Here is a 15213-nt window from a genome sequence, read left to right as displayed (position 1 = left end):
CCTTTCATGGTGCGAGTGTTCAAGAATCGCGATTGCCAGTGCAATCAGCGGCGTTGTTTCAGGAGTGATCATTGCAAGATCTCGGTAATTTCCGAATGCATAGGGAAAATCTGCCACTACCAGTTTTTATAAGCTATTTTATGAAACTCGTGAATGGTATCGGTATCTAACTCGCTTTCGCTCGTTAGATACCAAACCATTCACTCTTCATAAATATGGTATTACATAGGACATAGTATAGTTTAGTATTCTCTATATATTACTATTGACTCAGTGTCAGCCGGAAAAGGTAAGTCATTTTTGTGATATTTCATGAAATGTAATTGTATACTGCATTACTTTGTATCAAAACACAGCTTCGACAAGGCAGGGAGGGAACATCCCATTAGCGTTTAGGTTTGGACCTCGGTCTTTAAGTAGTATTCGCTGTCTCATTGCACGATAAGAAATACGTCACCAGGTCAGAGAACCACTTCGATTCAATACGTGCGCTCAGTTTGTTACCAGACAACAGCAATGGACTCATTTCACTGACCTAAAGGAATATCAAACGTGACACCTAACACCGTGTTGGAAAACCCTCTACAAAATGTATGTCAAGGGGAGGCGTGATCCGTCGAAACTGTTGTTCGATAACTGTGACCTGGTGACGCTCAACTGTTTGGTTACTTTATGGTGTAGTACGTTGTCACTTCAACGTGTGTCTACACTGACTGTCGGTTTATGCAAGAACACGTTTATCACTTCTGTCAGCTCAGTGGCCCCCATTTTCAAACCCACATGCAGGTTATTTCAGTCGTTTTGTCAATGCATGCATGGCTCTCCCACTGTATTCAGTCCGTACTGCATGGTATCCTATTTAACAACTACGGTTTATTCTATCCCCGTGTATAGTGTTTTCTAGGATGCTTCGGTGAAAGATCAGATTTGTTTTCTGCCTTAGATTAATCGTGATTATCCTTAGGGAGTACTAGTATTAAATTTAGCGTATGAGAAGTAAATACAGTTCGCTCTACCACCACGTTTAGGTTAATAAACCACACTTTCACCTGAACTATTGTAACGTAATTTAAGCATTCTGCTACACGCGTGAAATCAGTAAACTGACGAGCTTGTTACACATTTTACACACAACTAAATGAAAATCCTTCCTCACATGACGCCACTGCAGGGCCCTGGCGACAGAGTTACCTAACCTGTCTGCGGTTTCTTTAGGGGTGCGAGAGTAAAGCAGGCGGCTTTTTGGCGACTTTTAATCACTCCGTATTAAATAAGATCAACCATAAGTCTTTCATATGTAATAGTTAAAAGAGTACAAAAGAATGTGAGTTTATTCATTCTTTAACTGCAATTGTTGAGGGCGAAAGTGAGTTTTATTACATTATACATGACATTAGGGCGAACTGTATTTACTCTAAGATGCTTCGGTGAAAGATCAAAGGCGCCGACAGTACTTTACCGAAAGGCAAAGTGCACTTTTTTGCATTACGTCACAATGTATTGGCGTCACTGCGCCATTCTAGTCTGCCTCCTAAATGTAACCACGATATCCGAATTCACGATGTATATCAGTTGTAATCGTCTCATACACAGAGAACACTAAACTATGTCCCGTGTAATACCATTTCTATGAAACGAGTGAATGGTTTATACCATTCACACGGGACATAGTTTAGTGTTTTAGTGTTTTATTCATTATTCACCCAACATTAGCAAAATAACATCGAGCAAAGAACTTCTTTCCTAAAAATTCAAAGACTCTTAGCTTTCCGTCTAAAACTATTGTGACAGACATCTGTGCGGCCCTTAAACCCCGACAGGTCTTAAGTCCCGAATGAACATGAATAATCATTAGTGGGCGGGACTTATGTGCTACGTCACATATATGCAACAATGGTTTCTGTTGAACTAAGGATAGAATACATGTCTCAATGACAGGCCTCTTTGCGTTATGCAATGTCTCAACCACAAGATGCATACGAGATATGTGTAAGTATTTAGTATATGTGCCGTTTATTCAATATGATGTGCTTTTGATTTTTTTAGACGCAGCTTCCTACAGGTAGCATTGGCTGAGCTGAAGCGATTTCCAAAGCCATCTCGAAAACATCCACTGGCTGACATTAGACTATGCCATGTCTCAGCCCAGTCCTAACTTTTCATTGCAATCCTTCCATACACAGTAAAATATATTGTCAGCCGACATAATACTTATGCGATGCATATTGCCACACCTAATTAGGCTATTTCCGCGCATGTCAAAAGTGGGTCAACTCTGATAGTGCACTGATGTAAGGCAGGTTACCCAGGCCGAAGCAATGCTAGTCACGCTATGTGCTAGTTCACATTTTGAAAAATAAAAGGAAATATATATATCCCCAATTTTTCCTAGAATGACAACTCATTCTTCTGCAATTTTGGTCTTGTATCTGAAGTGGACAGATAAATTCTTTTAAAGTGTAATAGTTTCTGGTATGAAGCCAAATTAAATATAAAGCTTAAAAAATAACCACTATACCAAAACCTTCACCAGTTAATATGAGTGCAAGATGCCAGTTCTCCCTAGAATACCATTGTGTAGAGGTTGTTGTTATAGACAGCACACATATTAACTCTTAAATGTCATTTATATTTCTTTCATAACTAGAAATCACTTAAATATCAACAATTTCGTAGTATTTATGGAATTATTTTTATCCCTTCTTGACAATCTTGGTAATCCCTGATCACTTGGAGCCTATACAGCCTTCTGTAGACCAAATATTTCATTCACTCTCTCTCCCATTTCAGTCACCACTTTCCGCACTCTCGGCGCTTCATGGCGAACAGTCAGTGGGCAGATGACAGGTTGTGGCAGCTGCTCAGGGGAGCTCCATCCAGCCCCAGGCACCTTTAGAGACTGGTAGGACATGAAAAGCATCTTCATTTTGCCCTACCTTTTCAGAAAAGGACCAATCGGAACTTAAGACCCTGTTTGAGTTTAAATATTTAAATATTTTAACTCTGAAAAGGTCTTCAGTCCCGGTTGAAGTCTTGCCCCCTACCTGGCCCCTCATGGTTGATTGTGGCTGGTGCAGACCATTCCCCTGATCACTTGGAGCCTGTACAGACTTCTTTAGACCAAATATTTCATTCACTCTCGCTCTTTTCAGTCACCACTTTCCGCACTCTTGGCGCTTCATGGCGAACAGTCAGCGGGCAGATGACAGGTGGTGGCAGCTGCTCAGGGGAGATCCATCCAGCCCCAGGCACCCCAAGAGACTGGTAGGACATGAAAAGCATCTTCATTTTCCCCTACCTTTTCAGAAAAGGACCAGTCGGAACTTAAGACCCTGTTTGAGTTTAAATATTTAAATATTTTAACTCTGAAAAGGTCTTCAGTCTCGGTTGAAGTCTTGCCCCCTACCTGGCCCCTCATGGTTGATTGTGGCTGGTGCAGACCATTCCCCTGATCACTTGGAGCCTGTACAGACCTCTGTAGACCAAATATTCCATTCACTCTCTCTCTCTTTTCAGTCACCACTTTCCGCACTCTCGGCGCTTCATGGCGAACAGTCAGCGGGCAGATGACAGGTGGTGGCAGCTGCTCAGGGGAGATCCATCCAGCCCCAGGCACCCCAAGAGACTGGTAGGACATGAAAAGCATCTTCATTTTGCCCTACCTTTTCAGAAAAGGACCAGTCGGAACTTAAGACCCTGTCGGAGCTTAAGACCTCGTCTACCAGGTCTTAAGCTCCAACAAGGTCTTAAGCTCCGGTTGAAGTCTTGCCCCCTACCTGGCCCCTCATGGTTGATTGTGGCTGGTGCAGACCATTCCCCTGATCACTTGGAGCCTGTACAGACCTCTGTAGACCAAATATTTCATTCACTCTCGCTCTTTTCAGTCACCACTTTCCCACTCTCGGCGCTTCATGGCGAACAGTCAGCGGGCAGATGACAGGTGGTGGCAGCTGCTCAGGGGAGATCCATCCAGCCCCAGGCACCCCAAGAGACTGGTAGGAAATGAAACGCATCTTCTTTTTGCTGGGCCTGTTCTTGAAATGCATTGTGTACAGCCTTCAGTGCTGACCGAATCATCTGACATTTGTGATTTGATGATTTTGTGTAAGAATTTTGTGTTCTTGAAATTTTGTATCCATGCAGTAATTACAACTAATTTCTAATATTTAGTTGTTTCTTTTCTAGTCTGATGACTTCTGCAGAATGTGTGGAGAGAAGTTTTTAAGCATGCTGAGTCAAAAAAGAAATATTCTTTCTTTAGGGCACTATGAAAGAACAAGAGATGGTAAGGTGATTAAATTGTTATTATTTCATCGCTGAGAACTGAGTACTCCATACACTGACAGTGCCACAATCAGTTCCATTAGGCTACACCTCCTTTCCAAAACATGGGTATACAGAATGTCAAGTCACAATATGGAGGTTGAGAATGGAGACTGGCTGCCTGCATATGATTTCAAATGGTTCGTGAGGACAGTTGACCTCTTAACATCTCAGCCCTGGTTCGTGTAGCCAGCAGAAATCTGTCACGTAGGTGACATAGGATGATCTGACGGTCTTCTGCTTGTGTCGTCACACATGGACAACCTGACCTTTTGCAATCAGAAGCGGTGCCAGTTTTTTTGTAGATGACCTCTCCAGTCATACACAGTACGATATCTGCATCCCATTGCTCTTGCGACGTCAATAACTGATCTTCTCGCTTTTCACATGCCAACGGCACATTCATGTTGCACAGTCGTGCCATTTAAAATATCGTTAGAACTGTGGTTTAAAGGTGTTTTTTATCCCCCCGTCATGTAATGTGGGGGATATAGTTGACGCCTCGTCTGTCCGTCCATCCGTAATCATTTTGTTTCCGAAACATAACTCAGAAACCATTCAATATTTTTAGACCAAACTTGATAGATATGGTAATCTCAGCCAACGGTTGTGCCTTTTTCTATTTACAGATTTTTGGCATTTATTTATTTTTTTTAACGTGGAACATTTTGGTGTTAGTTTTATGATTGGGTGGGCTTCGTTTCCGGAGCAGAACTCAAAAACCCTGCGGTATTTTTCTGCAAAACTTGGTAGATATATCAGTCAGAACCTGAAGTGGTGCCTTTTGCCATGTACAGGATCTTGTGATGTATTATTTTCTCGGTTTCCATGGAAACGTTTCAGACTTAGTCTTGAAATGGGGGGATGGTATTCGTTTCCGGAGCAGAACTGAAAAACTGTTCAGTGTTTTTTCTGCAAAACTTGGTAGATATATCAATCAGAACCTATAGTGGTGCCTTTTGCTATGTATAGGATCTTGTGATCATGGAAACACTTTGGACCTTGCCTGAAAAGTGAAAGGTGTGTTTTATTTCCAGAGCAGAACTCTCAAACTTCTCTCAAAATGGAGGGGTGGGCTTTGTTCCCAGGGTTCAACTCGAAAACCATTTCATATCTTTCAACAGATCTTGACACATATATGATACAGATCTTGAAATGGTGACTTTGCTGATTACAGATATAATTTATACTTTTAACCTTAAGTGAGGTATGATACGATACGATACGATACGATACGATACGATACGATACGATATATGATATGATATGATATGATATGATATGATATGATATATGACATGACATGACATGATATGATATGACATGATATAGGATATTTATATAGCACACATATCCACACATTAGTACATGCTCAAGGCACTGGTATTGTTTCCCTCGATCACTGGATGTCAATCTGAACAGCACACTGGGACACATAGTCACAGTACTTAGTCCAAGTTCACTGCATGTTGCTGTACTGGAGTTTGCCAGTATCCATTTGGCCACCATCTGGTCATATGCCAACGGATTTGTGGGTTGTGCACTGTACATTAGAGGTCTGCAACACAAATAGTCTGCACACAAAGTTGACTTCAAGGTTCTTTACACCCGATCACAGTTGGGCTCGATCCTGACACCTCAACCTCGCTGGGTCACTAGCCTGGCACCTTAGCCAGCTCACCTACCATACCCCCTGTAACTATTCTTTTAAATATTTGGGGGCCAAGGGAATATGTCAGCTTCTGATGACCCTTGTTTCATTGTAGTTGTGACATGATGCTGATTACCACTTTTCCAAGATATAAAACATCAATAATTTGGAAGAATAACAAGTGTATAGGTTAGATGTAAAGTATTTTTATAGTCCTCCTTTTTGGAAGCAATGATATTTGAATCCAGCAATCCTGCAGGACAAACGGACTTTTTCTGTAGGCTGGTGCATTGGATCATAGACACATTTTGGTCAGTGTCCAACACTGTAAGTAGTGCAGCAGCATCAACATGCACATGCTATGTAAGTTAAGGCTTGCTAAACTTATTTGGAGTGCAGAAGTCAACAGTAATCATCATGCTCATGTATTTTTGTACTAAGGTTTGGAATGTAGAAATCATGTTTAATTTGGAACACATTTTTCAGCCAGGACTATCATGGACATATATGATTAATAGTCATTCTTCTTTAGTCAACACATTATATAGGTTGAGATAGAAAAATGTTATCACTAAATATACTGCCAGTGCCCTGTTGCCAATACCTGTGCATTGTAAGGAAGTCTGTCTTCTTCATGCACTAGGCTGTTGTGTTTGGGAGTTTGAATCAAACTTGGTGCTGGTGTGTTCAACACCCTTGTTTTTTGCTGTTTTTGACAATGTTTCTTTTCACTCAAACTCAACGAATATTGAATTATATTTAAAGTGACCATTAAGCGCACAAAAACTTACATTTATCTAAGAGTATAAATGACTTCACCATGATTCAGTTTATGTATATATATGACTATCAAATTCTGTGATGTTCCCACTTTCTTTTTTTTTTTTTGTTGTTGTTGTATATAATGAACAATATACAATTAAGGAAGAGTCAGTTTTTGAATAGTATGTCCTTGTACCTAAAATGTATTTTTTCACATCCATAGCTAAGCCAGTCATGGTACATGAACATGTCAATAAATATGGATTAGTATCTGTGGCTTTTGCACTGAATGTGTTTCTCTATTCTTGTTCATTTTCACTAAATTTTATAACATTATTAACATTAATCACATAATGTGAGATAAAAAAAAGAATGGTAAGCATGACATTATGTATTACTATACCTCTCCATATAGCTTAGATATTGTTGAGTGTGGCATTTGATAACAACAACAAAAAATATACAAAAACATGTGAAATACAATTGATCTTAATGATTGATATTGATACATTTCAGGCACAACCTGCAAGAAAGAAAAGTAAGGAAGTCGCAGTGGCTGATCCGTCTAGACAGCTGACTTTGTGTGCTGGCGATTAGGGTGCAGGTTCAAGTCCCAGGTGGGACTCAACCAAAAAAGTAGTAGAATTTGTACTTTACTAAGAAAGTGTAATCCCAAATATGACATACATTACATCTGATCACTTCCTAAATGGCAGTGTAATCACAATCAGTTATGCCTTGATATGGGAACAATAAGTCAAACTCAATATTCCCTATCTCAGGGAAAGGTAGTTGACAAATATCAAATAAAATATGTGTGATCTGATATGAGATATCAAATGTGATTTTTATGGTCATATCTAAAGTTTTAGTCACAGATGCAGAAGCATCTTCCTGATGCCTGATATAAAGGAAATTGTTGTTGATGTAATTATTACTGAGACAGATACACAGAAAAGATGTATTTGACTTGCACGTTTCCACTGGTGAGGCGGTATATGCTCAGCTTTCTGTGAACCCTTAGTACCAATACTATATGCCATAGTAACAATCAGACAATTCCCTCGGCTCTGTAGTGGCATGGCTAATGACATATTTGTCATTTTTCCATTCAGAGAATAAATGTATTTGACAGTTCAAAGGCTTCTGACAGATTTTAGCCGTAATTGTCCAATAAGACATTTTTATGTTTGATGTTAAATTCATTATATTTTTCTCATATTTTCCTCCCTTCAGGTTATCATGACATTAAAACCAAATGTTTTTATTAATGATTAACTTCATATGTTCACAGGTTGTTCACCATTCATCCCATGTTGGGTTGATCGCCTAGACCAGATCAACAATTTGCAGACAGCTTGGAATTCAGTTGATGTCTACTCTTGCTCTCAAGTGAAGCATTATGAACTGAGTGCAGCGGCACTGTTGAATTTCTAGATTTAGCATTTAGTTAGGGTAATTCATGCACCCACTTGCCATTGATTTTAAAGGCATGTGACGAATAAAAATGTTAAAAATCTGTCAAAAATAGAAGTCTTGAGCAAGTACATTGAAAAGTTAATGACAAGTTTGAAATGCAATTTGGTATCATCAGCCCAGAGAATGTGTCCAAATTCCGTAATCTGTAAATTTTAAAGGCGTTAATTCAATATATTGTTAAGGTGATGTGACAAATAAGATTGTTCAAAATTTCTCAAAATTTGAACTATTGACTAGGTAGAATCACAACTTCTTAACAAGTATGAAATGCTCTTTACTGTAATAAGCTTAGAGAACATCTTCAAAATTCCATAAACTGTAGGTGTTAAGGGCAATGTTCCATTTCTGGTCAAGGGTGTATGACAAATAGAAATAGTTAAAAACCTCGGAAAGTAAGAACTTTTGACCCAGTACATTCAGAAATTGACCACAAGTTTGGAATGTAATTTACTATCATCTGTACAAAGGAAATATTGAAACTCCATAAACTGTAGGGTTTGCATGCTTTATTCCAAGTGCATGGGACTAATGATTCATGTATAATGTAGAGTCAATTAAAAAGAAAGGTACAGCATCATTAAGGATGGGTATCCCAGAAACTACAAGTAATTCCAGTTACTTGTATTATTTATTTCACCAGATTATTTATGTCACCATGACATACAGTATCACTGTCACAGTTCTTAGGTACTGATTGCTGCAGTTGTATGAACCACCAGTGGCTACCACATCAGTACCTAATGTAAACACCCCTTGTACAGACATCCTCTGTCAGTTTTCTCCTCATATTGACAATCAGTCATCAAATCAGCAGGATTAGAATGTGCTCCATATTTTGTTTCTGTTGGCCTTTTTGTGACAGGTAGCTTCCTATCATGAGTTCATAACAAAATACCAGATTATTTTATAGCCCTGGGGCTTGTTTTATAGTGGTAGCTAAGCTCTTGCAAATACAAAGGGTATAATGTTCAGTGTCATAGAATTGTAAATACCATATACTGACACATTCATTGTTGGTTAGCCAATGGCATTACTTGTTTGTTGGATTCTTTTCGACAGGTATGTGTCTATACCAACTTAATGACTTTAGTACTACATATCATTATGTTTAACATGGTCTTCTTCAAGTCTACTACTTGGGAAGATATGCAGCACTGTTTTGTTTTGTAATAAAACACCTTCAACAAAATTGATTTCTTTTGTCATTTTATGGGAAAATGTGACAATGGTTATGTTTTACCTGGCCAGCTGACGCTCTACAACATTTCTGAATACACAGACAAGTAACACCATGATTTGGACAGAAAATGTCCACTGTGACATGTTCACCAAGAACATGATTCAGCTGTCAGTGTTCAGCTGCATTTATAGGATGCCACAGATATTACCTCAATGCAAATATTTACAGTTGATATCCTCGATTGTGATGTGACTGGTATGATATGAGGCATCATAAACAACTATACCTCTCATTTTACACTTTATTCACATTTTCAAACATGTAAACTTCTGATGTCTTAAGAGTCACATGTGCATGTGGTACCTCTTGTAAAATGTACTAAAGGTGTCCTTAAAAACGTGCTTCTCATGATGTATAAGCACACCTATATTTCAAGTTTATTATTAAAGAACATGACACATAACCCAAGCATTGATCACCAAACACCAAATTCAGCTCCAACACTGGGAAAGTCTGCAAACAACCCACCACACTGCTGAAAGTGTGTGTATGGTTTTACTTCACTTTTAGCAATATTCCAGCAATATCACGATGGGGGACACTGGACTTGGGTCTCATGTTGATCAAACACTTTATAACCACCCACGCTAAAGGAGTAGAATTCATGCTCTCAAATTTTCTTCAGGTACATGCTCACCCATACTGCTTAGTGGAAACAAAACAGGCTCAGTGCTGAGGAAAATGTATATACTTTATATATTCTTTGGTTTTATGAATTTCCTGGAATCACTGACTGATTATATAAACTGTAATTATGACTTGACAGCAACAACACTCAATTTCCATGTCAAACTCTTTCATACAACGATACATAACTGATACAGTTTCATGAATGTACAGTGGTAAACATGTACAAGGAGTGCTTTCATTGATTTTGTCCATGCCAACCCTGGGGGTCACTTGGTAGACTTACTTTGGAGTTTGGTGTCATAAAGAACATCATCACCCCGCCCCAGCGGTAAATTATCAACGGTACCTTACATAATTACGATCGATTTCTTAACAAACATTGGGACATGTCTTTATTTTCCGTAGTATTGAAATGGTAGTTAGGTTGAAATACACTCTCATTGCACGCTTATCAACTTAACACGACTGAGCAGAAGTAAACCGAATGCTGTTCAACTGAGAAGTTGTGCGTAAGAAAGACGTACGACCTGGTCACATAAGCTCCGCCCACTAATGATTATTCATGTTCAGTCGGGACTTAAGACCTGTCGGGGTTTAAGGGCTCTACATACGCAGACGTATTAGCATTGTGACCTCATAATTGTAAATCACTTTGACGTCATACGTAAGGACATCATGCGATGTTATTACACAATATTTAATAAGTATGTAAAATTATCAAACAGTGATATCTTCAACGGGTGAATAATAAATAGAAGATATTTTGTTAATGTTGTCAAATAACATGTATACATGTATGTCATCGAGTGGTCTGACAAATTTGTCAGATAAGCTTTGTAAGCTTTGTACATAAGCTTTGTCAGACCATGAGATGAAATATACATGTTATTTGACAACATTAACAAAATATTCTATTTATGATATTTTCATCATTGTTTGTGAATGATCGAGATATCGAGTAAGTCTGCAAAAGTGGTATTCTACTCAGTGAAATAACATGTTATTCTACTCAGTGAAATAACATGTTATTCTACTCAGTGAAATAACATGTTATTCTACTCAGTGAAATAACATGTTATTCTACTCAGTGAAATAACATGTTATTCTACTCATTTTTATTTTCATCAGTATTTACAGTATTTCACTCTTAAAAATATAATAAAGTCTCCTTCGCACCCGTTTCTTGGTCTGCAGTTGCCTCACTTGGCTTGCACCGGTGGACACATTACGTTTGTGCTTTTCAAAGCCAGTCGACAGATATACTGTGAGACGAACATAAGATAATGCCGACCTGTCATTTGAACCCGTTTATCTGAATAGCGGTGTAGTTCATTTGACCATTAGAAGGGTTGCAAAGCAAAACAACCCTAGTTTTGGAATCTATTGAAGCAAAGGCGTTTCGGTATCTGACGATCGGATGATCCCCAAAATGTAACAGCAAATGAACAAAATGATTATTTTGTATGCGCGGTACAAAGCAAAATGACCTTAGTCAGCGAAGTTTCATGCCAAAATAGCCAAGGTTACATGCAACGTAAAACACAACTTTGCAGATTCTGGTACCTTTCGGTATGCACTTATCGAAACAAATCATAAAAAAATTACATTTCAATCTATAAAGTTGAAAAAACGCGATGACAAAAAGCCCGCGAAATCGGAGTTCAAACGTTCACTAAATTTCCCCCCAGCGCTGGGGGAAAAACTGGTTTCAACAGCTGTGCTGCGCAGCGTCCATAACGCATGCGCAGTGAATAGGTTCGCGGAGCTTGAAACAGTATGCATGCCCAGCGTCTGTGGTCGTGAGCAGTAGTCTAATCTTGGTTGTGTACACAAACAAGTAAATAAACTACTCGTTACGTGAAAAAAAATTTGTTGATTATGGTAAGCAGTCTTTGTCACAGAGAAAGCTCAGTATCTGGTTTATTCACTCCTATATGTCTGCCTGCCTGTCTGTTAAAGACAACATGCAGTACACAGCGTCAATCATTGACCACGTGCAATTTGAACTTAACACCTATCAGACTATACGACATAAAGAAAATAAATTGATTTATGACTCGTGCACCCGAGTCCCATCTCTGCCACATTATGTAATTAGGCAGGTGTGATACACGTGACATGTTTTTAGGTCTGTGGGTCGCAAACAAACTACATTCATTTTTTTCGGATGATTGGATCTGACGGAAACTGGTGCAAACTCTTGTCAGTTTCAAGTCCTGCTTTGTACTTGGACAAATGACAGTTTCCAGCCACACAGTAGTTACCACCTCTACTGACATGATCTTTGATTGGATCGAACGTAAATTCACAGAACATGTATTTTCAAAACCTAACATCTATATATACATTCTTCATGGATAACGACCTCTTTTAGTGTATATGATTTTGTTTGACAACAGTATATGAATCCGTACTAAAACGACGCATCAAGCACACAAAAAGAAGTTGTTATCCATAAAGAATCTTACTTTCTTGTGACTCGCCATACTTCTAAAATGCCCACCAAACAGATCATCTTTCTGTACACACAATGAACCCTTACCATATCAGCAAATGAAACAGCCAATCGGAAGCAGTCGTTACACTTGAGTGCACATCCACCAACTATGACTGGGTTCGGTCCCCCGGCGGCTTCGTTTCGGGGGAAGTAAGCCCAAGTACAAAATATTGCAATTTTGAATCGCGATTGTACGCTTATAATTTTGTTTATTTGTTTTTTTAAAGCAGCAATGTATATTTTATTCATGAATAAGTGATAAATGTGTTTTAATTATGTTTGAATTTTTTGGGTTGCATTTGACCTTGAGTTTGATCTGTAATGCTTAAAATGCTCTCTGTCTTGTCAAAATTAAAATATATCAAGTGATTGTAACATTCATTACCACTGACAGGTTTTAATGTCATGATTTATTGTGTTTGTGTTAAACTCACACACAAAAAAATCCACACCAAAACTCTCAAGAACAGCTTTGTTCCCATTTATTCAAATATTAATGCAACAGGAAATTCAAGTGAAACATCTGACGGAAAGAAAATGTGTCCATTTGGTGTAGATAGATAATGGAAACATGAAGGTCAATACGGCAGATAAGTTCAACACTTCACATAACTGTTTTCTTTTTTCTTTTTTTTATATGAACAGCTGAACATGAACATGAACTCTTTAACAACTGAGCATTTAAAAAAAGAACATCAAACCACAGCAGCAGTTAGATTTGTGGTACTTGACCACTTTCTACTAAAATCCTTAACATAACATCCCCCAAGTCAATTCCGGGAAATATATAAAGACAATGTCATCACAGGCAATAGCAGACGCCCTGTCATCAGATCTCTGATAAGATGTCCTGTTGAACATCAGCTTGTCTACTCAAACGAACTTCATCTTGTTTCGTTTTGAATGACGTGAACATCTAGGATTGGTTCACAGTGGATTTTTTGTGCCCATTAAGTGTCGTGATCGAGATCAATCTATTGCATAAGCTTGAAGAAAACAGCCAGATCTTTCACCACTTGCCAATTTTACATGGTATTTGAAAGGGTTAGTTTGCTTTCTGGGTCTTCAACGTCTGTGTTGTTTTTTTTATCCGTCAAGGTCCGGCGTAGAATAGGCCTTCAGCAACCCATGCTTGCCATAAAAGACAACTATGCTTGTCGTAAGAGGCGACCAACGGGATCGAGTGGTCAGGCTCGCTGACTTGGTTGACACGTGTCATCGGTTCCCAACTGCGCAGATCGAAGCTCATGCTGTTGATCACTGGATTGTCTGATTCAGACTCGATTATTCAGAGACCGCTGCCATATAGCTGGAATATTGTTGAGCCAAGCATAAAAATAAACTCACTCACTCACTCTATGTTGTTTGTTGGAAGATTCCCTATCAATCCAATAAGGTAATGGTCTCGACCCCTCTTGTTGGCATAAAAAGTTTCAAAAATCGTTTGAGCATCATCTTTTTCAACATTTCACAGGGATTAACCGTTTTCCTTTCACAACCATTCCTTGATGTTGATGTATTCCACAAACTCTTTCTTTCATGTCGTTTCCAATCCTCGGGGTTAACCACCGTTATAACATCTATACCATCAAATATATGTGTATCCTCACCCTCTGTTGGAAAACCAATACCATCTAGTGATTGTTCTTCAACGACTGTTGTAACAGCAATACCATCAAGTGAAGCTACATCAACTTGGGTAGCAACAACATCACTGTTCACCACCAAAAATCAAAATGCAAACAACATCATTTTTATGTCTATTATGTACCTTTCTTAGTGTTCAGGGTGGATCGTGTTGGGTATGATATGGCGTAAACTCACCTGTGGTGTGTCAAGTGGGGGGTCTCACAAGGACCCTAGCATACAATGCCCAAAATTATGCAAAAATATGTACTTTATCACCTGATAAAGTATTGTTGGTGCACTTGATCTTTTAGAGAAGCATCTTAGGGTCCACTGAATCTCCGAGTTACACATATATTTTTAAGAACTTAAGTCCATGCATTTTTTGAGGGCAGCACCGCATCTAAAACATGTGGACAGGCTAACTTTCATTGTGGACAGGCTAACTTTCATTGTGGACAAGCTAACAAGCTAACTTTCATTGTGGACAGGTTAACTTTCATTGTGGACAGGCTAACTTTCATTGTGGACAGTCTAACTTTCATTGTGGGCAGGCTAACTTTCATTGTGAGCAGGCTAACTTTCATACCTCCTTCTGAAGTGTTGTGAAATAATTACCAGGCGAAAAGGGCAAAGTAAAAAAAAGTTCCTGCCAAAACGACCTAAGTCTGACTAAGGCCATTTTAACATAACTCAACATAATTTGAAGAGTTATATTTCGAAAAGTAATATTCATATGAAGTTGGATTATAGGGTAGCTGCTAACTGAAGCTGCCGTTTGTGCTATTTTTCAAAAATGACCTAGGTATGACATAGGTGGTTTTGCTTTGCAACCCCTTCAAATTTATGGGACCGGGGGAGCGTGTCAGTCGACTCTCGCTCTGCTGGAACGGGTTCTATTTGCTATTTTGCGGTTGACGATTTCCATACACAATCCAATACAACACTTGATAATCATCTGCTGTTTGCTACATGAAAGTCTCTTGCTATTGTCATCAATATCGC

General features: G+C 38.8%; 1 protein-coding gene and 1 long non-coding RNA gene across 2 annotated transcripts; both read left to right on the top strand.

Annotated features, from left to right (window-relative positions):
• The first annotated feature begins 1894 nt into the window (after nucleotides 1–1894).
• Nucleotides 1895–4185, top strand: LOC137260667 (uncharacterized). Its single transcript, XM_067798264.1, has 5 exons — nucleotides 1895–1989; nucleotides 2791–2902; nucleotides 3517–3628; nucleotides 3885–3995; nucleotides 4171–4185. Exons 1-5 carry the CDS (start codon nucleotides 1932–1934, stop codon nucleotides 4183–4185), a joined length of 408 nt encoding a protein of 135 aa, XP_067654365.1. The 5' UTR covers nucleotides 1895–1931.
• Nucleotides 4186–9401, top strand: LOC137261561 (uncharacterized). The gene is made up of 3 exons (XR_010954858.1): nucleotides 4186–4290; nucleotides 7253–7353; nucleotides 8031–9401. It is a non-coding gene; the product is annotated as an uncharacterized lncRNA (long non-coding RNA).
• The last annotated feature ends 5812 nt before the right edge of the window (nucleotides 9402–15213 follow it).

This window comes from Haliotis asinina, chromosome 14 (assembly GCF_037392515.1).
Source record: "Haliotis asinina isolate JCU_RB_2024 chromosome 14, JCU_Hal_asi_v2, whole genome shotgun sequence".
In the NCBI taxonomy this organism is placed as follows: Eukaryota; Metazoa; Mollusca; class Gastropoda; order Lepetellida; family Haliotidae; genus Haliotis; species Haliotis asinina.
Note: the sequence above shows the minus strand (reverse complement) of the source record. Positions and strands in the feature narration are given on the sequence as shown.